This window comes from Neopelma chrysocephalum, unplaced genomic scaffold, assembly GCF_003984885.1.
Source record: "Neopelma chrysocephalum unplaced genomic scaffold, ASM398488v2 Primary Assembly neopelma1_116, whole genome shotgun sequence".
In the NCBI taxonomy this organism is placed as follows: Eukaryota; Metazoa; Chordata; class Aves; order Passeriformes; family Pipridae; genus Neopelma; species Neopelma chrysocephalum.
Window position 1 is genome coordinate 1,308,249 of NW_020897778.1, and position 24,816 is coordinate 1,333,064.

Genomic DNA, 24,816 nt, shown 5'->3' on the forward strand with positions numbered 1-24,816 from the left:
ATATTATTTAAAAAAAGAAGTTGGACCTGGAATTTGGGAAGCTGCTGAAGATCAGAACAGACATTCCCAAGTCCACACAAAGCCGTACACAGGACAAAAACGTGCCAGCTTCTGATTAGCAGAGAGATCTGCAAAACAAGAATGCAAATTGATCTGTAGCCAGGAAGGTTGGCGTAGAATCTTAGCACACTTCAACAAGAAACATGACAGAATGTACTTTGTAACAGCAAAAGGGTTTTGTTTCACCTTTGCATAACACCGAGCGCTGATCCAGGGCAGCGCCCACTGACAGCTCCTGCAGCCAGGCACTTTCCAGTGGGATGAGCTGTAGTGTAAGAGCCCGTTGGAGACCAGGGCTGCCTCATCCCATTTAGGAGTGAGCACTGTGCTCACCTCTTCTCTGCTCTCCAGCTTTCTCCTGTTTTCAGCATCCTGTTCCCTGCCTCTGTCATCCGGCACCACCTGTTTGTAGTCCAGACAGATCTTTTGCAAAGGATCTCAAGATACTAATCAATGCCTTGATATCAGAAAATATATTCCAGTTATCCTTGAGGATTAATAGCCTAAAATGCTCCATCTGAATTTTTTAAATGCTTTTGCCTTTTAACATCATATACAACATATGTGCATGGAAAATTTGGATGATAACCTTTCTTTTCTTGAATAAGCAAAGCAAAAATAGATGCAGCTTTGAGTTGCTGTGGAATTGCAGTTTGTAATTTCTGATTTCCATGTTCCATAGGTCTTTTTCTCTGCCTACATCTTTAACAGCAATGTTATGGTGAAAGTGGCCACACAACCAGCTGATAATCCCCTGGACGTGTTATCCCGGAAACTTCACCTGGGACCAAACGTGGGCAGGGATGTTCCCCGTCTGTCGCTGCCTGGTAAACTTGTATTCCCAAGGTAAAATCAGTGGGTCTTTTACTATATTATATGAGAAACATTTTCCTTCCCTGTACTTAGTAGAACTAATTCTGTTGGAAATTATCATCTTAGTTCCCTGAATAATTGCAGGTGATTGGGAAGGATTAGAAACTGCTCTAAACAAGGGCACCTTACTGGGCAAGGCTGTGCTGGGGGAGATGATTCCACACCTCCCTGCTCCAGGGGTTCCTTGCTGGCTCGGATCTGTAATCGGACACGTGCAGACCTGATGGGGCAGCTCAGTGCAGCAGCAGCAGGCAGTGGGTTCTGTTGGTGTATTTACTCCTGTTTCTTTAGATGTTGGGATGCTGAAATTACAGGGATGAGAAGTTCATTGTCTGCAGTGATAAAAACAAAATTGTTCACTTTGTCAACTTTGTGATAACTCAATTTGCCTTCATTTTCTTAAAAAATACCTTGGATTTAAGATAATGGACGATTTTAGTTCTTAGTCTACCTCCCAATTGGCTGTTTTCTGGGAATCTGGCAAGACTATAGTTTTCTGCTTTGTCTGAATGAGGCCAAAGGTCTGAGAAGTCAAAAATGGGAGTACTGCCCTGTGTTAGATCTGTGTGCACGGGGATGGAGGTGCAGTGTCTGTCAGTGTTAATCAGTCTGATAAAAGGGCCAGCTGGTCCCTCCCATCAGCACTGAGGAGAGAGAGGGCTGAAATACTGCACTGATGGATCTGTCTCATTGAGTGAGTTAAGGGCAAAAGCAGCTTAAACACTACTGGGAGAAGGAAACTGGTGTGGAGTAACACATCATCCCTGCCAAAATGGGTTTGTGTAAAGCTGAGCTGAGGTGGTGGAGAAATCACTTTGGAAAACTTCAGTAGCCAGCATTTAGCTCCTGCTACGTCCAAGTTTGCCGGGGAAAGAGGGGATGTGCCAAACGAAGCTCAGAACCAAAGTGGAGGAGTCTAGAGCTTGTCACTTTGTGTTTTGGGCATGAACCCAATTCCAGTTGCTCTCCAGTTCCACAGGCAGCCACTTCTCCATGCTGGGGATCGGAGATATTGTGATGCCAGGGCTCCTGCTCTGCTTCGTCCTGCGTTACGATAACTACAAAAAACAAGCCAACAGTGACTCCTGCGGTGCCCCAGGACCAGGGAACATCTCTGGGCGGATGCAGAAGGTCTCTTACTTTCACTGCACACTTATTGGCTATTTTGTAGGTGAGTAATTAGTGTAATATGGAGAGCTGCCCAGTGGGCAGACGTGGGATTATTGTAGTAGGGTTAAAAGAAGATGAAAGCAAGTGTAAAGCAGCTTTAAGAGGACGCTTGGTTATGTTCTTTTTTAATCCTCTTCTCTTTGGGTTTATTGGCATGGTCTAGACAGAAAAACCCTTCAACAATCTTCCTTTTAAGATTTTTTTGTTGTTGTTGTATTTTATTTAGAGGATGAAACAGATTATCAGTGTGTTTTTGTTAGCACTTACTCTTTGCTTCACTAGATAGTGTCGTAGCTCATACCTCGGTTATGGTAAAAATATGGGAGTTTCCAGATTAATTATGCTGTGCAGAAGTACATACTACACCTAGATAATTCATCTAAATAATTTCTGCATTTTTGTATTCTGCTGTTAATGATTTCTTAGTTAGATTCTACACATTGTAGTACATACAGAAAATCATCAATAGTCACAAATGCTGGTTATAATTTGCTGTAGCCAGCCCTCTGCTCCCTAACATGAAACAGGCTTTTCCCTCAGGTCAGGACGTGTGTGTGCATATCCTGACCTCCTGCAGTCCTTCTGAGGATGAAAAGGAAAGATTAATTTCCTACCCATAGCCTTCCTCTCACCCATCATTCCCCCAGTGTTCCCTTTGGGCAAGTATCCAGGAGAGTCATTCCTGGTGTGTGCAGCCCTTCCTCTGAGCCCCCACTGCTCAGGCCGGGGCCTCACACTGACGGTCTCCAGAGGTGCCAGCCCTGGAGGAGCACTTCAGTGTGGTGCAATTCCCCCTTCACCTTCTGTTGCATTTTGTTTGAGTTATTCTTGGGTTAGTCTTGAGAGTCAAAACCAGAGCTGGTGGCCCCACACAGCCTAATATCCAAACAGAATAATTTGTCACTGTTTGGTTTTTTTCAGTTGCATTCAGGAAGAGCAAAGCAGAGAGAAGTGACTTTTCCCCTCCTATTTAAAATGGTGGATGAAATGCTGAGAACATCCACGTGCAACCTGGAGATATTTATAGTCCCTTTTTTCTCTTGCAGGTCTATTAACTGCAACAGTAGCTTCTCGTATTCACCGGGCAGCCCAGCCTGCCCTGCTCTATTTGGTACCATTCACTTTATTGCCGCTCCTCACCATGGCCTATTTAAAGGTAAGAGGGGATGGCACGCAGGCAGCAGGAAGTCCTGGGCCAGCTGGCAGCAGGGTCAGTGTCCTTGCAGTGGCAGCAGCTCTCAGGAGGATGATGAGTGTCCCTGAGAGCTCTGGCCCAGAGCTGAGGGACCACTGCTCATCGTTTCTGACTGAGAGAGGAGTTCCTGAAATAGAAGAGAATTTATGTACATAAAGTACCAGTAATTACAAACCAACTAAATTATAAAGTATTAAATGCTGTTTTAATTGAACAAGTGAGTTTGTCCTTGTCCAGCTTGTCATGAAATACCACATGGACAAAGGCTGAGCAGCAATCAGAGAGGCAGAGCCTTGTTTGCCTGTTCCCAGTCACCTGTTCTGAACAGAAATTTTAGAGTGTACCATTCCTGTTGAAACACACATCTGGCACTCTGCAGAGCAGAACATAAGAAAGGGCAGGATTTTCCATGTGCATCATTATTTCCTTCCCATCAGAAACTCCTTTTGGGTAGATCTGCTGCCAAAATAAGTCGTTCTGGCCTGACAGGGAAAGGATTTTTTGTTGTTGTTGTTGTAACTTGCAAAACAGGTGAAGCTCTAAGACATACTTGCAATTCTGTGTGCATTTAAAATCTGATTCTAAGCAGAGTTCAGAGTTTCTGAGGGCTCAGTCCTTGTGCTGTTTCCCTGCCCAGGGCGATCTACGTCGCATGTGGTCTGAGCCTTTCCACTCCAAGTCCAGCAGCTCCCATTTCCTGGAAGTATGATGGAACGGACAGGAAGTGACCTGAACTTCTGCCTTGGTCCTTTTCACTTTAACTTGTGGCTTTGTCGTCTCCTAAAGCTGGACTGGCTGGTACTTGGGAAGGTACCAATGACAGGACTTGTATGAAAGGACTTTGTATTAAAGGAGGGAAAGGAACAAATGCGAAGATCCCGGAGCTCCGCGTGACTCCGGATCTCCTGCAGATGTGGAATTGGGGACCCTTTGTGCAACTGCAGCCACTTTCCTCTTTTCCTCACTCGGATGGATTAGTACCAGACTATTACCTTTGTGAGAGAGGAAGAGACAGACTTGAAACTGAAAACGGCTTGAAGTCGTTCAAAAACTCGTGAACACTAAACGCAAAAACGGTTAAGAAACTGAAGCTTCTTCAGAGAACCCTCGTGGACATTGGGACCAGTCTCCTGCGGGACTTCGGTTTTGAAAAGAACTGAGACAGAAGGTCTTCTGTCACAATATTGGGTTTTTTTGATTTATTAAATATTTCCTGTGGTGTGAGGTTACTTATTAAATCCACAGACATTGAGTGACTTCTTGCAGTATACATATAAAAATTTGTTGTAACAAGTTACATTTCCACCCAGATGTCATGTTGCAGTGAAAAAGGGCACGATTTTTATACATATATATATACACACATATAGATATATATATGAATAAATAAAAAGGAAAACCTGCTAAGATCATGCTGTGTAGCAGACAGGGGCTTGCTGTAATTTTTAGCATGTAGCACAGTTACTCTGGCTTTATGTATATGGATCTACAATGAGCTGCTGTTTTTTTCTCCCTCCTACAACTGAACCTGCAGTTTAAAACCAAGTGTAGTATTTGTACTGGTTGTACCATGGACTTTAGGGGATATTTGGTTTGATCAATGTAGCAAAATAGGGAAGAAAAAAGTTCAAACCCAGCCCTGTGTGTCTGAGGGGGGAGGAGGTGGGGGTGTCTTTTTTCTTTTTTTTTCCTCCTTTTTTTTATTTTCTTTTTTTTACAAACAGCTCCCTTGCAGGTTTTTAGTAGTTCCTTCTTGACCCAGTGCATGTATTATAGCAGCAATTGTCTTTGTGCTTTCTGATCATAGTAATGTATCACTTGTAAATACATTTTTTCTATTTTCTATTTTTTTGTATTTTTTGCATTTTGTTTCATTAGTGTGCTGTATTTTTCCATGCCCCTGCCCCTTAAAGAAAACAAGAAAAAAAAAAAAAGGAAAAAAGAAAAACTGTCCTTTACTGTTGTGACTGGTTGGAGTTTGTGTGTTGACTGCTTTGTACTTGTAGCTTGTTAAAATGTGGATTTTATTCTTTTTTCTTTAAACCAGCAGTTCCAGTTGTTATTTTATTGACTGAAAGGCTTCCCTGAGGTAACTAAACTTTTTTCCTTTAAAGCAGTGTGCCAAGCTGAGTGTGGGGAGCTCTTCCCAAAAGCTCGTAGCTCATTGACAGAAGCTGAGAATTGTTGGTGGGTGGGGAAGGAGGAATGTTCAAGAATGACTCTGACTGAGCAGGGATGGAGTTTGGGTCTGGTTTTGTTCTGGTAGGTGAGAAGGGTTTGGTGAAACACCTGATGCTCTGCCCAGCTGGGGGGACAGCAGGAGCATATTGGGCATGGCAGGAAATTTCATCCAGCCACGCGTGTGCACTGTCATTAGTTCATGTCATTAATTAACGCCCTCCTCTGTTCTCAGGCAGCTCTGGCACTGATGGCAGAGGAGCTGACGGGGCTGATGCGTCTGAGGGGGCTGGGACACACCTCCAAGACAGCTGGAACATCCCAGGAAACGGTAAGAAACAGCTCAGCCATCTGGGGAGGCCCTAAGCTTTAGCAAGTGTGGGTGGGTGAGTCAGGGGGAGATGCTGTGACTTTATTTTTTATTTATTTATTATCACACCACCACCACTCCTCAGTTCTCTCTCTCTCTCTTAGCTGAAACCATTCCCTCCAGCATATGCCTGCAGTGTGCATTGTCAGGTACCTGTCACTTTTAAAGGAATTAGTTTTTAACTAAAAACCTGCTTTTTTCTGTCCCTAACAGTTCTTAGATCTCAGACTTGCTAGGGACAACAGAAAGGTGAGTTTTCAGCTACACACCTCAAACCAAAAGTGAATAAAATATTCAGGAGGGTATTCAGAGAAAGAAAAAAAAGGCACCTTTTTGGTGGCTTTTTTTTTCCCCAGAGGTTCCAAGCAGTGGAATAACAACTTCAGATCCAATTTACTGCTGCTTTATCTGCCCAGCCCTTGCACCCACCTGACAGTCATGCACAGCTCGGGTGCCATCAGCTTCACAGCAGTTCCCTCCAGCCTTTGCAATTAAAATACAAGGTCTTCCTTTGTCATGCGGTGGCAGTTTTAGGCCCTGCCTGGAAAGGATCCCTGTGAACAATTTCTACACTTAGAAGCATTCTGGAAAAAGCTCTAGAAATGCTAATTTATAAATGTTATCGATAAATGCTTAATGACAATTAGTTCAGCTTTCCAGAAAATCCCCGGCCTTCCTTGTTAAGCTGTATTGCCCTCCTGCCCCGGGAGAGCAGTGTTGTAACTGAGCCCTCTGTCTCTGCTCCCCAGGTTCCACTGGCACTGCCCAGGTGAGCACACACTGGACTGAAAGGTGTCTGCTGCCCCCTCAGCTGGCAGGAAGAGGGTTTTGGTGCTTTGCAGGGGTTCACTGAAGCATAACTGTCCTAAGGAGAAGTGCTCTCCCAGGGCTTTGAGTAAGTTACAGCTGCAAAGCTTTGTCCCAGAGCTCTCCCACCCAGACCCACCTCAGTGTTCAAGGACGTCACAAATGGATCCTCCCTGGCTCTGGGCCCTCACTGCACAGATGGACCTTCTGTCCTTGGCTCCCCAGTCTCTGCCCGAGGATCAAACCATACAGGCTGCTTTGGGTCCCCTGGATTTCGGGAGGACATGCAGGGCCCGGGTTCCTGTCCCTGTGGGGGCTGGTATGGTTGCTGATGTCGCCGTCATTTAACAGTCTGTTGAACTCCATAATAAACTATTTGACACAAAGTCCTGCAGGTGAAGTGGCCAAACTACCTGCCCTTTCTTCTGAAAATTGTCAGAATTATCTTAATAATTTTTTCACTCACTTAAGCTTTCTTGCAGGAGTGCAAAATGAGGCTGGCAGAAAAGTGATAGACTGGAGCATATTTATAGCATAGTTGTCAGAATACGGACCAGAACTGTACTGTACAAATCTGCTGACAGTCTGGAGTCAGTTTTCTGCTGTTACTTTGGGAATAGTCAGCTTAGAAATGGCACTGTTTGTATTCTGAAATTTCCCTAAGGTCACACTTAACCTTGCAAACATGAGGAGTTCCAAAAGGGCCTGGGGTGTGTGGCCAGTCTGTGTGGGCAGAAAGTGTGAGAAGTGGAAGCAGGTCACCCTGTGTCCGTAGTGGCCTGTTGGGGCACCCAGGGCAGTTGTCACAGCCTCACCCAGCCAGTGTGAGGGCACAGGGCACTGCCTGGGAGCACAGTGTGTTGTGAGAGAAGGGGAAGCACTCACTGAGGGAATCGGGAAACTCATACTGAGGGTTGGGTGACTTCCCCTGCTTAGAAGGGGAAGCCCCTCTTTGGAGGGGGAAGTGGAGGGAAGGCTCCCAAGTATTTTTCTTTTTATACAAGTAGTGAGTAGAATTTGAAATTAATTTTTTAAGTAAATGGTAATGAACTCCATTTTTCATTCAAGTTACAGCACTGTCACATTTTCTTACCTCTATTCCATGTCTTCTTCCTCTTATTCTTACAGGCAATTGGGTTTTTTACCTCAGGATGTCTTTCAAATTTGGTGTTTTCCATGCTTTCCAACTTCCCAACATAACCTGAATGTGTGGTCTGTGTTGAGGGCTCTCAACTTGGACAAAACAAAGTTTTAATTTAAAATCAAAATAAATTTGTCCTTTTTTTTCTAACAGCTAACGCTGTCAGAAGAGACTGGTGGAGCAGACTGTTGTGCTGTGAAAGCAGTACTGCAGCAGGTTCAGCTGAGTCCTGTAAAACTTGCTTGCTTAAACATGGAAGGCTGAAATGGCACTTCCGGGTTATTTTTTGGAATTGTGTGCAATGGAGTGATGAGCCCTGTCCTGCTGTGCTGTGAGGCAGATGCTTCCAAGGGGGAGCCAGACTCCAGGCAGCTCATCATTGCTGGTGAGAGATGGGACAGAAAGGATGTATCTCGTGTCTGTGCTCCCCAGGAGTTGTTAAGTGTTTCTCACCTGTGTGTATTTAATTGTAGCAGCCCAGAACAGCTCTCCTCTTCCTTTAGTCTGTTGGGAACTCAAATGAAGACTCTGTGAGCTTTATATGTGATAAAAAAATCTATCAATTTTAAGGTCCTTGTTACTGTAACTGTTTCCTAAGAAAGGAATCTAGTTCAGGCTCCCCGTTTCATCCCCAGCAATCTGCCTCATAACCAGTTTCATGCACACTTAGAGCACTGTGGGGCAAAAACCACAATGTCCTTGAGAAGTGTCGCTTTTGTCCTGGAGAAGTGGCTTATCTCCTTCCCCTTAATTGTTTCTAATTTACGTATGACCTGATTTTCCCATCTCGGTGCCCCAACTCTGCGGTGTTGGCCGAGTTTGTAAAGTGATAAAAAGTTAAAGCTTCCCCTGCAACAGCTCCTTCTTCCCAAGGAGATCCCGGCCCTGCCCACACCTGGCTGGGATGGTGCTGTCTGGGGGTGGCTGGGTAAGAGCTCCTCATTTAATGCTGCAAAACTCGTTTGTGTTTTGCACGTTCAGCAGTTCTTTTGCAGCAGCCCTGAGGAGCAGAGGCACAGGCAGCACAGAGTTCTCTCAGCCAGCAGCAGTGAGGAGTAAGCTTGTAGTATCTTGCTCTGAGAAAAGCCATGGCTTTGCTCTGGGTCTTTTTGTGTAAGTGTGCGGTGACCAGTGCAGTGTCACAGGTCACTGAGCTCTCTCTGACCCTGTGGCAGCAGGGAAGGTATTGCATCCAGGCATTCCCAAAAGCAGGTTCTGCCCACAGGCACAGCAGCAGGGCTCTCCCAAGAACAGGCCATTACTTGATGCTCACCCCCCCAGTATTCTCTGCCCACAAGGGATTTGGTCCCTCAGGGTTGTAGGTTCTCCAGGTGTTCTGTGTCAGCCGAGGTGGTCACTGTCACCATGGGCTGTGTACGGGGGCGGTTTTGTTCCACTGTGGAGAGAAGCTGCAGCCAATTAGAGCTGGTAATGAGAGAGGCAAGTGCTGACAGCCAGCAAAGGGGATCTGAGAGAAGCAGCTGGATGAGAGGGGAACAGGGCAGCCAGGTGGCAGGAGTGTGACTGACTGCGCTGGGTCACCGGGAGTCCGCTGGAGCTCGGCACACGAGGTCAGTGCAGATGAGCACCGAGCAGGAACTCTGCATTCTTAAGAGTCCTCACATCCCTGCAGCTCCTGTTCTAGCTGAGTGGCTGCAAGGAGAAATTAGTGCAAAATAATATCACACTTCCTCCCACAGAGTCATAGAAGTGAGCCTTCAGCAGTCAAAATGGTGACACAGGCTGAAATCAAGCTACAAAAGCATCTCTCTCCTACAAGCTCTCCATAATGTACAACAGAATCACAGTCACAGTCATGGGAATGGTTTTCCAATACAACTGTTCCTGTTGAATGCACTGCCTGGCCATGTTTCTGTCAATCCTTGTGTTTGTGAGAGCAGCAGGAGAAGCTCAGCACCTGAGGACCTTGCCCCAACACGCTGTTGCCCTCCAGCGCCCTGCAGAGGGATGGATGGCTGACATCACTGAGAACTGGTCTCACTGGTACACACGGGCCCTGCTGGTTTCTGCTTCTGTGTCTTGTGACTGGAAGAAAATAATCTAAATTAATTCACATTTGCATTAAAAAAAATAGGGAGGGACTGGTGGTCCTTCAAAGTCTGGTTTTATTTGTCTTCTCTGCTCTCTCACGTATGGCAGAATCCTGCTCTTCTTCTCTCCACACGTCTAAATAAATGGCACCACAGGAAAATAACCATTTACCTCTAGTGTACTCCTCTGGACAAGGGGCTGGACCAGACAGTCCAGGTCTTAATCCTCTCCATCTTTTCCTGAGTTCAGAGCTTTTCCTATGGCTGTTGAATCTTCTAAAAGGCAATGTCTTGACAAAGATCATTGACTGAGGACATGTGCTACTGCTAAAGCTTCCTGGTAAGGTTTGTGTGTCATCTGTTTTCCTCCTTGTTGCCCAAAAGGGATTTAAAGGCTGCTACTGCCCCTTCATGCACTTCCTTTCTTATTCATATTGCAGAAGCAGATTTGGGAGCAGAGGTTTCTTTGGCCTTTTTTTTTTTTACAAAAAAAGTCTCAGGTACTGCAGCTTTTTTGCCCTTTGCTTCTATCCCTGCATCCCAGAGCAGCAGAGTGAGGAGGTGCTGGGCTTTGCTGGCCAGTTCAAGGGATTCTTTCTGATCTATGTTTTCACATGTCCACAGAGAGTAACCACAGCCTGTGCTCAGACCCTCTGTGCATATGTAATTCCTGCATGTCCTGTCTGGCTCCTCTCCTGCTGGAAGAGGGAAGAAGTGCCCTGCTGCAGGATTACCTCCACACAGCCTGTGTCCAATTAGGAGCTCCCAAACAGCTGCATTCCACACCTGAAATTCAAGGCACTGTGACCTGCAGCCTGGCTTGGGGTGAAGGGGTCATAGCTCTCAGCACCTCTAATTCTGGCACTGTTTATCCAGTGCCTGGTAGTGACATATTTTCCAAAACAGGCACTGGCTGGGAAGTGCATAAGGAGAGCTGCTGACTTCACTGAACAGCAAAGCCATTTTGGCACTACCAAACCCATCCAGGGCTCCAGGAAAAGCCCCACACTGCCCTACCAGCACAGGTTGCCTCCTCCCTCCTGCACTCACAGCTTACAAACCTCAGTCCAGCCTCTGTGTGCCATACACTGTCCAAGGAAGAGTCACTACATTGTACATTGAGGGTCAGTTACTCATTGGTGAGGAAAACCTCCATCATTGGCCTCATTCAAGAAGGTCAAACTTGATCACTGTTGAGCACCATTAACGAGGCACTTGGGCAGTGTGTGGCTCTCCTGGCCCCCTCAGCCTCGGTAGGCCTTGAGCAGTTGGCCTGCGATCACCAGTCTCTGGATCTCACTGGTCCCCTCGTAGATCTCGGTGATCCGGGCGTCCCGGTAGTGCCGCTCCGCCGGCATCTCCGTCACATAGCCCATCCCACCCAGGATCTGGATGGCCTGAAATAAGAGCAGCAAGTTAGACAGGAAGCAGGGTCAAGGAATTTGTTGTCTACAGAACACAAGCACAGCCACTTTAACGGGAGCTGAGCCCACTGCAGGTGTAACTGGGAGGGGTGGGACCCAGGGAGGTGACTGCAGCTTGTTTGCAATCAAAAGAATAAACAGCACCTGAGCTGGGTAAGAGCAATACTGATGTCCCAGACAGAGAATTAATTGCTTCAAAGATATCTGTTAGTGATCTGTGTTTAGCTAAGATGCTTTTATTAAGGACAGAGGACGCTAACTGGAGATACACAGGGCCTGTTCCAGGTGCAGTGGTACTGACTGGTGCCCCAGTTCTCTGCCTCCCACACTGCTGATCCTACTCAAAACTGCCACTATCCTAGACAGCAGCAGGCACAGATCACTTTAGTAATACAGCTGTCACAGGCCAGTATAAATCCCTGCCCCCATCCTGCTCCCCCACAACCCAGGAAGAAGGCTGTGCTAACCAGCTTCAGCCACAGGGGTTGAATAGTTGGTTGGCGGGTTTGTTTAAAAAATAAATTAGTAAATTCCATCCCACCTTCCCAAAGCACTTGTGTGACAACCAAACATCCCTCTCCACGTGCTGTATATCAGAGGTGTCAATGGAAGCAGTTACCTGATGAGCGATGGCCGTTGCAGCTTCTGATGCAGCCAGTTTGGCCATCGCCGCTTCCTTTGGGGAAGGAAAACATCACTGAGGGTGCAGCTGTGGCAAAAATGAACCCCTCACCTGCTTGAACGCTCACAGCCCAGCTGTGCAGAGACAGGACTGACGTTGGTGCCAGCTGGGAGCAGCCACCCCTCTCTCCTCGGCTACAACCAGCGCTGAGCGCAGTGACCTGCACAGAGTGCGGCTCCCCAGCCCTGAGCCTGTGCCCTGCTGTCACTGCTGCACAAAGGCAGGGCTGGCAATACCTTAGTGAAGGGCTTCCCGTTGTCCTTCAGCATAGCAGCTCTCCAGGTCAGCAGGCGGGCGCCCTCCAAGGCCACAGCCATGTCTGCCAGCTTGAACTGCAACGACAAACGCTGCCTTTGGCCCAGGGCCTCTGCTGCACAAGGACACACAGCTGAATTCTCCCACCCCTGGGACCACTGGGAAAGGAGCCTCCATCCAAACAACCCGTTTTAACAGTGTTTGGAAACGGAAATTATTACCCTGTTTCTCCCAGGCAGTGCAAAGTGCACTGTGTGCCTGACACCACGCCTCAGAGCACACATGGACTTTCCACCAGCCCCAGCACCGCGGGGAGCTGCCCCGTGTGCCCAGCTCGTACCTGCACTGCCTGGAGCTTTGTGATGGGCGACCCAAAGGCCATTCTCTTCTCAGCATAATCCACAGCACAGTCCAGAGCTGCCTGTGCTATTCCAAGAGCCTGTGAGGCAATTCCAATCCTTCCTCCATCCAGAGTTTGCTGAGAAAGACACGAAATACCTGTTAAGTCAAGTCATACTTTATCAAAAATAGTAGATTCATATTTCTGTTGCTGGGAAGCGCTGTAGCCTCAGAACCCTCTGGTCAGACACCTTCTTGATTCAGAATATTCCCCGTTATGTAGGAATAGAGAGCTATAACAAGTACTGGGCACTGTGGAGAGAAGGGGAGCAGAAAGCAGAGGTGTTGCTGCTTATTAGCTGGGAAGAAAAAAAGCCCAGTGCAAAATAAGGGAAACAGCACAACAAGAAACATCTGCTGTGGAATGAGCTGGAAAGAATCCTGAACTGTGCAGCTCAGTTTACTTTAACTGAAAAATACTGGAAATTGGTAAATTTTCCTCTTTTGCCCTCATCATTAGGACACACAGTGAAGCATTTTTCAAACTAAGAAGTGAATCCAATCAATAACCTGACTCAGCTCAAACACCTGCCCATTAGGCTTTTAACTGGTGACCTGCCTCACTGTGCACAGGAAGAAACTGCAGCACAGGGAGAAAAGGCTTCATCTTCTCAGTCCAGGCTGAGGGTCTTCAAAAGTGATTGGTGACTGGCAGGTTCTGTTAGTTTAGGACATAATGGAATGGGCTGTGCTCCAGGGAGCTTGGCCATTTCAAAAACAGCAAAGGGTGTTTTGCCCCTACAGAGAGAGCAGTGACCACTTGCAAGGGGCAGTGCCTCACTGCAGGGAACACGCTGTTCCCAGCTACCTGGCTCCTCCTCAGAAGTCACACACATGCCATAACTCAGCTGTCATCCACCTTGAGACACTATCCAGAGGTTCTCCTGGCCCTCCAGGACAACTTCCCTCTGCCACAGTATTTAGGCAAAATACCATGTTTTTCTTTATCTGTGGGTACAAACTGGAGAAATAGATGGCTGGGAAAGGAGAACACTTAAAATACACACTCCTGCTGACAGCACCTCAGTGGCATCAGCATTGCTTTAGCTGAGAACTGCCATGATTAAAGTGCTGTCAAGGATCTGTGGTAAATTAACCATTCATCAAGCTCTGGGAATGATTTCTCCTATGGTGGCAATAGGGGTCAGCAGCTTAACATGACATAGGACACTTTATGGGAATGGTTCTCAGAGAAATGATCATGACTCTGGAAATTATTTACAAAAGGGTAAAACTTGGGAGCTACAGCTGTGTCCTGATCCCTCTCTTACCATGGCAATTTTGAAGCCCATTCCCGGCTGCCCCAGGAGGTTGGCCTTGGGTATCCTGCAGTCCTCAAATATCAGGTTGGCAGTGGAAGAGGCTCGGATTCCCAGCTTGTCTTCTTTCTTCCCCAGTGACAGCCCAGGCGTTGGCATGGGAACCAGGAATGCACTAATGCCCTGCAAAAAGACCCAAACTCCTAAGAATGGTGCCACCTCCCCACTAACTTGGCTGTCCACAGGCTTCCTTTGTTTTTCATATAAGCCACACGTCCAGGTAATCGGGAGAAGGGAGGGGAGAGCTGAGACAGCACAAAGCCAGTGCACATCAGCCCCTCCTCTGCTTGATGCCTGCATGGCCCTATGAACAGAATATCCTGACCTTTGCAAAGTGCTTCTCCCATACAACTCCTTCACTCCCGCCTCTTTTTCCTGACTGATCCAAAGGAACATACCTTGTGCTTCAGGGATTTGTCTGTTGTGGCAAACACCACAGTGGCTGAGGCGTCCCAGGCGTTGGTGATCCAGGCCTTGGTGCCGTTCAGAACCCACTCGTCCCCGTCCAGCCGCGCCACCGTGGAGGCCGCGCCCGCGTCGCTCCCGTTCCCTGGGCAAGGCACCACCAAAGCAGCCTCAGGCCCCCTGTGCCAGCCTGGGGGACAAACCCACCCCCTGCCCACACCCCCTCAGCTCACGGCACCTCCTCAACTGGGGCAGTGTCACCACTGTCCCTCCCACAGGACCCAGACAGGGAGCAGAAAGGCCAATGTGTCCGGAGCTCCGCTCACTGAGGGGATGAGCATTTTCAGCTGGGACCATGGAATGGCAGTTCACACCTTGGGCACTGGGACTTCACTTAGAACTGCTACAAACCACCTTTCTACAAACTGTTACAATTTCACAGACCTAAAGTCCACCCTAAACCTGACCAAGGAAAGAAGCAACAGGGATGGTAACAGTCACATCACCTGGTTCACTGAGGGCAAAACATCCAATTTTCTCTCCACTGGTGAAGGGAGAAATCCACTTGTGCTTCTGCTCTTCAGAGCCAAACTTGAGTATTGGCCCTAGATACAGGGACTTTAATAATTGAGTGTTGTTAGTGCCTCTTGAAGGTACAACCAATCCAGTAACTCCCTCATGCCTACATGCTCTCCAACACACCAGAACCCCCCACAGGAACAGATCCATTTCTCCCAGACACCCCTGTCCATCAGTAACCCCCCAGTGCCAGCCAGGCTGCACCCCTGTCCCTCACACTCACATTGTTGACGCTGACGATGACGCCCGTGGAGGCGCAGCCCCTGCTGATCTCCTCCACGGCAATGGAATAGGCCAGGTAGTCCAGGCCTGCTCCTTTGTACTTCTCTGGGACATCCATAGCCAGCAGCCCCAGGCTACCCATCTTCTTCACCTGCACACAGGGAATGGAGAGGTCAGATCCTCTGCACCACCAGTGTCCCACAAAGTACACACAGACACGTGGAGATAAGGAAGGGTCATGGGAGGGCTGCACCCAGAGGAAAAGACGCCACAACTCCTATGAAATGGGAATCTGACTGTACAGACTGCTAAGTGTCCCCAGGGCCTGGTGACTTCAGCAGGAGCTGTACTTGGTCACTGTTACTTAGGCTCTTGCTAGTGTAAAGAGGTCTCTTCAGCACTAGGAAAGGGGGAGCCTTGTGAAGGTGTAATCAGGAGACAGAACCTCACCAGCACTTCCTCAGCCTCCCACCAAAGCTTCTCCCCTTGCATGTCTCCTGTCAGTAGGAAGATTTCAATGGGACATCTAACTGATAAAAATCATCAGAACTTTACCTTTGAGTCTGCTGAACTTCAGCCTAGGACTGCACAGGGGAAGAATTTTATAGAATGAATGACCCACAGAACACGTTGCAAGAAGGTGATTTTTTTTTCATTCTCATTAAAGCCAGATTTTGCTTCCCATAGAATTTAATTGTTGGTTACATTCCACACTGTTCCACCCCAAATTCCTCAGCTGGACCCCTGGCTCTGCAACCATAAACTCTTCACAGTCTCACTATAAGTCTCTTGTTAATGTTTTGCAACATAGAAGAGAAAAAACAAGCTTTGCTTTGTTTTCATATTTAAGATGTCAAGCTTCTGGTGTTGCAAAAATAAGGTGTTACCAGCCCCTGTTTGCTTTAAGAGAAACCTGGGGGAATTTTTAAACAAATAATTTCCCTCCTGTAAGGATACCCAACACATCAGTCCTTGACATCCAATCCAGAGGATGAACAGGACAGAAACTCCTTCTATGTTGCTTTATAACCACTGTTTACATTTTCAGTTTTTCCCTACACATTCAAGTGAAAAGACTCAAAATCAAACGTAAAATTCACAGATAAGAACAGTAAGGAAAAGAGTTGTTTTCTTCCTTTGAGTAAGTGTGACTTTCCTGGCTACCTTCCTTACTCCTTAATAGAAAGAGGACTGTGTGACAAAACTCACATGCCTCCAACTGTGTTTGCTTGGAGCCTCTTGGCTAACACTACAGGATCTGTTTTTCTGAAGCTTTGTATTTCAACACACACAGACTACACTGCTGTGTCCTTCCACAAAAGAAATCACAGGTTTGGCTGGAATCTCAATTTGTTCACAGTCCCAGAGGATGACCAACAGGCATCTCTTATCTCCTAATCACTTCTTTCCACCATCTGAAATGCACTCAGGTCATCTCTGCCTCCTCACTATAAACCGTTTTTATGGTAACGTGTAGCCTTTAAAAGTATTTTATAATACACTGATTTTATAATATTTTATTTTATAATAAATTGATTTTATAACGCAATTGTTTTATAGCCTATACGTATGTCGGTAAGAGAACTGAAAATTCAGCAGTACTAAAGCCAGATACAGAGAGACACAAGTAAAGGTGAAGAGCTCAAAACGTCCTGTGGGCTTTAAGACCTCCACACTCACAGAACTCTCCCACAAGTCGGTCTAAAATTCAGTTTTCCGCTACTCTGGAGCTGAACGCACATTTTGCCTCAGCCCGGACGGTCCTGACCCAGAGCAGTGGCCGGGGGGGCTCCGGCTGTGCCATTCCCGCTCCTCATGCCCACCTGCTCGGCCGGGAAGCGGTGCTCCTTGTCCAGCTGCGCTGCCAGTGGCATCAGCTCCTTTTCAGCGAAGTCCCGCACGGTCTCCCGCAGCATCTGGTGCGTCTCGGGCAGCTCCGCGCTCTGGTACACGGTGTGCAGGCGGCGGCACCGCAGGGACAGCGCTGCAACGGGGACGGGGCTCAGCGCCGGTGCCGCTGGGGTACGGGTGGGAGAAGGAGAAGGGACTGTCCCTGAGGGACGCACGGGCCCCCCTCCCCGGGACCACAGCCGTGGCTCCCCTCAAGGGCGGCGCCGCCCGCCCGGCTGAGGGGACCCGCCTCAGGCAGGGCCTGAAGGGCACCGGGGCGGCGCCTCCCGCGCAGGCCGAGGCCCCTTCCCGCCCCTCCCACGTGCCCCGCAGCCCCCCTTGAGCAGCCGCGGCGCAGGGAGGCCCCTCTCGGCGCCCTCACCCCGGGGGGCTCCGCCACGGGCCACGATCGCCGCCATCGCTGCCGCCGCCATCGCGCCGCCTCACGGAGCGCGCTCCGCGCATGCGCAGCAGCAGCGCCCCCTGGCGACGTAGAACCCGCCCACCTCAGCCCCCCGCCCGGCCCCGCCCCCGGCCCCGCCCCGCCCCGCCCGGCCCTCAGCGCGGCCCCACACAGGGAGGAAGGTCCTTTATTCCTCTTGCTGGTGACAAAATCAGGGGCTGTACAAATACAGCGGCACCGGGGGCCGCACGGACACCCCGGCACCCCCGCGGGCACCAGGGGCCGGAGGGGACAGCACGGAGGAGTCCACGCGCCAGCAGCCCCAAGGCCACACTGTGAGAGAGATTAAATAAATGTCCTGTGACAGCACAGAGATCCGGGCAGGAGAGGGGGGTGCTGGTGATCGTCCCGTTGCTGCAGAGGAAGAGGTGCTGCCTCCACCAGGCTGCCTTCCCTTAGCCTTGTCCTCAGCATAAAGCTACAGGAGAGTCCGCGGGTCTCACTGACAGCCAGGCAGGCTCTGGGAAGCATGAAGGAGCTCCGTGGGATGGGACAGCAGGGCAGAACCCGGGGAAACAGCTGAAGAGGAGGTGATGAAACACAGAACTGAGAAGTAGAGTTGCTACATTTGGACCTTACTGCTTCACCACCACCTTCCTCGTTCATTTCTGTCGGCTGAACACTTGTTTCATTCTTCCTGAACCCTCAGAAAAGTGGAACAAACATCCCCAAGCACCAAAGAGGAGCCTGCTGCTCCTCTGCAGCAAGAAACATTGAAAATCCTCAGGAAAACACACAAAGGAAGACACTTCCTACCAAAAACAGAGGACAAGGACAGCAGTATCCAGTCCATACAATAAGAGATAATCTTTCTTCACAAGGTGCAATATGTATTCCACACTCAAGTCATGAAAATAGCTCTCCAGAAAGCTTGCTGGCATGGATCCAAAGCACCTGCCTCAAAGATGTGAAAAAGAGGTCCTTGCACTAATAGGGCAAATACTGGAAAAACTTAGCATGAGTTTATGGGTTTGGTCCCTTTTTTTGTTAGAGCAGAACTCAGTGTGATCCCAACTGTTTTTTCTTTCCAATTCAGCACACAACCTGAGAGAAGCTGTCTGCACAGATACCTTTTCCCTTGCTCAAACTCCAACTGACTCTGAGAGCATCTCCCCTGCCTGCAGCACCTGGCTAGGACTGACCATGACAAGGATGTGATCCCACTGGAATTTCTTCCTAACTCACTGGCATAAGTAGCTTTGACCCATCATTAAAGCATCAGTGCACACACTCTGGAAGGAAACTGGTCTGTTAAATCGTATTTACCGAAGACATCATCCCTGCCACAAAGAAAAGAGGCTTTATAAAAAGTACGTAAGAGAAAAGGAATCCTAGGGAAGTGACTAAAGTAGGGACAGGAGTTTGGAAATCCCTGACTTTTTGGATTACAATCAACTTTTTCAGTGCTGGGTTGCCCTCTTGTAGGGACTCTTTTTTTCCCTGCAGCATGCACTTTGGGCAAAGACCACCTGATTTGGCAAAGCAGACAAATTCAGCTACAAACCACAGGGTGCTACTGCTGCCTGCGAGTCTCCTGGCTTTCCTCCAGTTTTCCTTTTCCTTATTGCTGAATGGCTGATACATTCACCAGCGCGAAAGCCACCGCGCCGGTGCTGTTTCCTGGTCTCTGCTGATGGCAAAGGACAGCAGGAGTTATTCCCTTTTCCTGCCGGCACCGCACACCGGCAGCGCGCTCTGCCGCCAGCAGCCGCTAGATGGGGCGCGCTCCCCGTGCGCGCCCCCGCCGGTGCCCGCCCGCGCTGGCCACGGGCCCTTCTGCCTTTGAGGAGCCTTTACACACTGACACAGAAAACAGACGGGCATCACCACACTTCACAAGAAACGCAAGCGGTTGCTTCGTAACAGGAAGTGTGATAAAAGTAATATTTGAAGGCACCTGGATCTATACTACTTACAAAATTCAGCTCAATATGCTAAAGCTTCCCAGGGAATAACTAGCAGGCTCTTCAGACACTGCTTCTGAGCACTTCAGGGTGAAAAACGCACTTCCAGGCAGTTCTGCCTTATTGCATGTAACTCACAGCAAAGCAAACGCTTCCCACCTCACTGGCACCACAGGAGGCCTGCTGAAGACACTCACTGCAGGAGGCTTCTCGAGCTCCACCTTCCCAGCAGCTTTAACTAATCCTGAAATAACCAAACAAGATTGCCTAAGTGCCTGTGGAGATGCTGGAGGGGATCCATGGTAGCAGAATGGTTCTTCATCTTTAAACCACGCAGACCTTGCCCCTCCGCATTCCCAAGACATTTGTTGTGGTTGCTCATGATTAATGCTCCACCCAGAACAGGTCATTTGTTGTGGTTAATCATAATTAACTATCTTCCCAAGAGCTGGAGATTCTTTCATGGCTGCCACCCCACACACTTTCCCTGCTTATCCTGGTGCCAGCTGATGTTCCATGCCAAAGTTACTTCCATTAATCTGGAGGTAAAGGCAGTGGTTTCCTGTTGCTGTCTACGCATTAATAAGCTCTGGTTTGTGATGCCCCACTCAATCCTGCTTAAACAAACTACACTGAATCTTACTTAACACAACAGGTAACCAACCATATCCACCAAGGAGATATGTTTCATCTGTCTCAAGAACAAACGGAACTAATGTTAGAAAAGGTCTCTAGTCTAGACACAACTTAACTCCCACGTACAACAGACACAGCTGATCAGCCCAGTGTGGAGATAGGAAAAGTGCCAGTCTCAAGAGCCAGCAAAACTGGCAGAAAAGGGTTTTGATAGATGAGATTTTGCATGGTCAGGAGCTGGGCCCCAGTATGGCTACTGGCAACACACAGGTCTCCTCTTCCCACTGCATGCTGCTATCTCCCATCACCAGATCCCAAACACAGCTGTGAAACACTCCCTCTGGTCTGGTGGTATCTACCTCAACAGAATAACTTCCTAAACCATAAATAAGCAGCTGAGTAGGCAAAGCAGCGATGGGAACCCCAGCAGTTAAAAACAAAATCATGTACATTCTCACTTTCCAAGGATCCCACTCCATAACACTGATTTAAGTTACTAAATACCTCCACTGAAACAAAGCAAATGAGCTGGTGCTCCTCATAGCACCTCTGACAGATCATTTGGGTTTAGAAGTATAGAGTGAAGCCTGGGAAACTCTGCTTCCTACACATTTTTCAAGTGATTCTCCACATTCTCCCTTTTTCCTCTAAGCCCCACTCCCCTACACCCCAGCCAGGCTGACAATGTGCTGTCCATCTAAAAAGCAACACATTCTGTAGCAAGAGCCAAAATTCCTACACAAAGGGAAGCAGGAGAAATGGTAAATATACTGAGATTAACTTCAGCTCTAAGGTTGACCCCTGAGCTCTAACATGCAACAATTTGCTGACAAGAGCTCAAAGAGAAATGCTATCAGAGTGATAAAACCTTTTTTCCCTATCTCATATCTCTAGTGAAATCTCTTGCAAAACACAGATTAAACTATTCTCAGGGGCAGCTCAGGCCCCCAGAGCCAGATGAAAGATTCCTGCACTGTCTAGAAGCTGAATTAGTCTCTTAGTTTATCTTTCTCACTGCAGAATACTGGGATGCACCCCAAAAAGCAATGTCAGCCATGCTACAGACTAAACCACTGTTCACTAAAGAGAGGATCTATCCAACTAGAGAAGAGATCTGCTCTTCAGGCATCACTGGCTACTTGAAGGGGTAAGATTTTTCCAGCTAAGAAAAAGCTTAACACAAACAATCTGACCTCTTCAAAGAGTACAGTCACCCAAGAGGTGAAGCATCAGAAGCACTAAAAGTGCAACCTAACTATAAAGACTAAGAGCAAGAATTGTGCCTCTGATCCACGACCTAACCAAGGTATCAGAAGGTAGCCAGGAACACAGAAGGAGAGGCAGGATACGCTGGGTGTCGGATAGAGAAGTGTTGCAGGGAGATTTCCTTCAGGAGCCTTCGCCTTTGCTTCATGTCCTCGGCCTCATGCACGGAGAAAAGGTTTGGCAAGAAGCCTTGTTGCACGAGACAGCAACTCCAGTCCGCTCCTGCACATCTGGAATGGTTAACGGATCACAGCATCCAGCAGACAGGATGGCTACTGTCCCCCATTGTAAGCATAGTCGGCCTTGTTGTGCATTATCAACTTGTTGTCCACAAAGTAAAAGCTGTCCGAGCGCGTCTCGTACGGGTTTTCAACCATCAGACGGACTGTAAAGAGAAAGCTCCATTACTTTCAACAGCCTGCCACAGTCAGGATAAAAAGGGCTCTGCCACTCCACTGCATTTACCAGGCTGATGCTCTGCCCTACCCAAGGGAGAGAAGCCAACTGCTGCTGAGCGCACTTCAAAGGCTCCGGCCTGCCCTTTCTTCCTATTCACAAGACAAGTGCTGTTAAAAGCAAACAAAGGGGGATCAAGCAATTTTACTCAAAAGGACCTTGGCAACTGTCAGAGCCGTGACTGGAGCAGAGCAGTGATCACATCTGTAAGCAGAAGGAGCACTCCCCACACGTACACAGGCAGGGTACAAACCCTGTCTCTCCTCCTGCATCCAGGCAGCCCCAGGAGGGCTCACGTGCTCCTGCTCTATCCACCCCCTGAGGTCAAACATATCCCACGCAATGTGTATTTGCAGAGATCTCGGTAGGCTCAAACACACCCCCTCAGTTCTGTTCCAAAGCAGGAGGCTCAAGCCCTAACAAAGCAAGCGGTGAAAACAGATGGGTGGCTACCAAAAGAACCCTTTTTCAGGGTTTTGTTTTCTTCTGGGCTACACTACGAGGCATTAGGTGTGTCAGCCCTCTGACTGATCAGTTCTCGCAGCCTGTGACTTAGCACAGGTTGTCTTAGGCTTTCATTTTCAAAGGAGGAGGCTTTGCAGCACAAATGTGTAATTCAGACAAGATTACACACTGCTTAAACCAGGAACCTGTATCTGTTTGTTCCTGTCGCCTCCATCCCAGTCACAACTTCTTTTACAAGCAGAGACAGGGAGAAAATGAGCAGATGCACACAAACAAAACACCATTCAGCGTGGCAAAGGAGGTACTTACTAAGGTCTTCTGAGAGCTGAGGGAATTCATAGATGTGTTCACATGTGTTCCTGCTACTGGGGATGCAGAAGCCAAAATCAAAGTCAAAGTTCTTCAGCAAACGATCTCGGAAGTAATGCCTCTCAATCATTCGGAAGTTTGACACCGGCTTTTCTCCCACTGTGAATTCCACTCTGCACACAGAAAGTAGGAAAAAGCAGCTAGGATGATATACCTCTCTTCCTATTGGGAAGAACAGAGCCTTGGACCTGAGGCTACACAAGTGTGCAACAGATCACTCCAGAGAGAGACATCGATATTTGTAGTGTAAGATGGGCCCTCTCCAATCTTTGACACAGTTTTGTTACAAACTGTCAAGTGACAGTTTGTAAACACCCAACTCTCCCCTCATTCCATGAATCCACACTCACGTTGCACCAACGGTCCGAAGCCGGAGGAACGCTGGGGTGAACTGGTACCGAACAAAGCGACCTGCACTCGCATCCAGTTCGCTGCTGTCCTCCTCATCCTCCTCCTCGTGCTCTAGAAAACACACCAGCTCAGAGTTACTCTGCTGATACTGTGTGTCCATGTAAGGTGATACTGGGCCAGTGAGTGCATCAGCACAGGCTGGCTATTGCTTAGGTACTGAATGTAAATACATTTAATAATTGGTCTGATTCTTATACTGGCACTAAATAAAAATCTAAAAGATTTGCAGTGACAGTTGGTATTTGGTGGCTTCAGAGCTGATCTCACAGGATATACCCCATCACATGAAAGCACATGAAACCAACTCTGTACCATAACAAGCCCAAAAAGGAAAGATTTGCAGCTGATAGGACTCCCCTATCTCACGAAAATCACATTTTTATGACAAGTTTCTCAGCAGAGATAAACTCAGTCCTATGCTTAAAGGCAAGGAATTCAGTCACCAGGACATATCAAAGGACCTTTCTGCTTGGTTTGCATGGGTCCTGCATTGCAACTTCTCAGCTCTCTGAGTCTCTACTGTCCCTGCAATGTTAGTATGATGTACCTGAGGCAGATGGCTTTGCAATTTCAAACAGCACTGTTCCAGTTTCAAGGTCCCGGATCTTAAACCTGGTGAAGTCAATGTTGTAAATGTTGTCCTCAGGTTTGCATAAATAATCTAGAAGAGAGAAAAAACATACAGTAACATTTCAAAATACCCCTGATCACTTACCAAATTAATTTCCTTTTTTGCTACTGCCAGCCCGTTAAGGGGCTCATTGTTTTGCAGAAGCTTCACGAAAGCAGGACAAAGTTAAGGACAGAAGAAACAAAGGCACGGTAGGTGCCAGGTAGCGGAGCGAGAAAGGGAAAGGATCGGAGGAGAAAAGCAGAGATCAGCATCCCAGCAGAAAACAAAGACAAAACGAAAAATCCACAAAAAACCCCCTCAAACACCCCAAACTTTCTGGAAGTTGTAAGGAAGCTGCCGGTGGGCACACCCCGCTCTGCTGCGGCCACCGCCGCCCGAGCGCTCCCTCCCCGCCGCTTCCCCCGGGGACCCGCCGCTCCCGCCCCGGGGGCCCGTCCCGCAGAGCCCCGCGGAGCCCCCGCCGCGCCGGGCCCGGCCCGCACTCACTCTCCGTCACCCGGCACAGCCCCAGGACGTGCTCGGGCCGGACGGTCTCCAGCGCCAGCAACTCGGACTCGGTCCAGGGCGGCCGCGGTGCCGCATCGGCCGATCCGCGGCGGCCCCGCAGGCGGCTCAGCGGTCCCGCGGATCCCGGCGGCGGCTTCTTGTCCGGCCCCGCCGCCGCCGCCGCCGCCGCCCGCGCCCTGGAGCCGCTCATGGCCGCCGCCAAGATGGCCGCTGCCCGCCTCGGTAGCTATGGGAGCGCGGGGCGGGGCGGGGCAAGGGGGCCGTTGCCCGGCAACGCCGCGCCCGAAGCTCAGCAGGGCCCGGCGCGGCCGCGCCCGGATGGGTGACCCCAGAGCCGCGGCATCGGGACCCCCGGGTACGCTGCGGGCCGGGCCGGAGGGGAGTTACCTGAGGGGAGAAAAAACCACAAGAAACAAACAAAACCAGCCCTCCTCCCCCTGCCCCGCTGCCGGCGGCCACCCCCCGCCCCGCTCCTGCCTGGGGAGCCGGGCATCACCCCTCGCTGGCATCACCCTGGTGACGAAAGCACGGCCGGTGATCACAGAGCGGGTGTCCCCCGAGAGCCTCGGTGTGGTCATGGGACGGTCTGTTTAGGGCACTTTTCGGGGAGCCAGTACGGTGTCAGCAAGGGGATGCCACGGAGCGACACCCCCCTGCTGCCCGGGCCTAGGGACACCCCGGCCAC

At 49.0% G+C, this 24,816-nt stretch overlaps 2 protein-coding genes across 4 annotated transcripts in view; one reads left to right on the top strand and one right to left on the bottom strand.

Annotated features, from left to right (window-relative positions):
- SPPL3 (signal peptide peptidase like 3) overlaps positions 1-5,218 on the top strand; it is a 54,994-nt gene extending 49,776 nt beyond the window's left edge. For both annotated transcript variants that reach the window (XM_027696891.1, XM_027696892.1), the window contains exons 8-11: positions 743-906; positions 1,905-2,104; positions 3,150-3,259; positions 3,936-5,218. In XM_027696891.1, the coding sequence (XP_027552692.1) occupies positions 743-906; positions 1,905-2,104; positions 3,150-3,259; positions 3,936-4,007 (546 nt within the window). In that variant the 3' untranslated portion in view covers positions 4,008-5,218. The remainder of the gene's footprint in view (positions 1-742; positions 907-1,904; positions 2,105-3,149; positions 3,260-3,935) is intronic.
- Positions 5,219-9,902: 4,684 nt separating this feature from the next.
- On the bottom strand, positions 9,903-24,330 carry LOC113974083 (short-chain specific acyl-CoA dehydrogenase, mitochondrial-like). Of its 2 annotated transcripts, XM_027696889.1 has the most exons (13): positions 24,111-24,330; positions 23,538-23,651; positions 22,930-23,041; positions 22,520-22,692; positions 16,954-17,114; positions 15,132-15,281; positions 14,836-14,947; positions 14,323-14,474; positions 13,877-14,047; positions 12,547-12,684; positions 12,188-12,283; positions 11,889-11,945; positions 9,903-11,242 (listed from the first exon to the last, which is right to left on the bottom strand). In XM_027696889.1, the coding sequence occupies exons 1-13, from the start codon at positions 24,319-24,321 to the stop codon at positions 11,090-11,092; spliced, it is 1,800 nt and encodes a 599-aa protein (XP_027552690.1). In that variant the 5' UTR covers positions 24,322-24,330; the 3' UTR covers positions 9,903-11,089. The 2 variants fall into 2 exon arrangements, with proteins under 2 accessions (XP_027552690.1, XP_027552691.1); XM_027696890.1 differs by lacking the exons at positions 9,903-11,242; positions 11,889-11,945; positions 12,188-12,283; ... (4 more) ...; positions 15,132-15,281; positions 16,954-17,114 and adding an exon at positions 17,593-21,674.
- Positions 24,331-24,816: the final 486 nt, after the last annotated feature.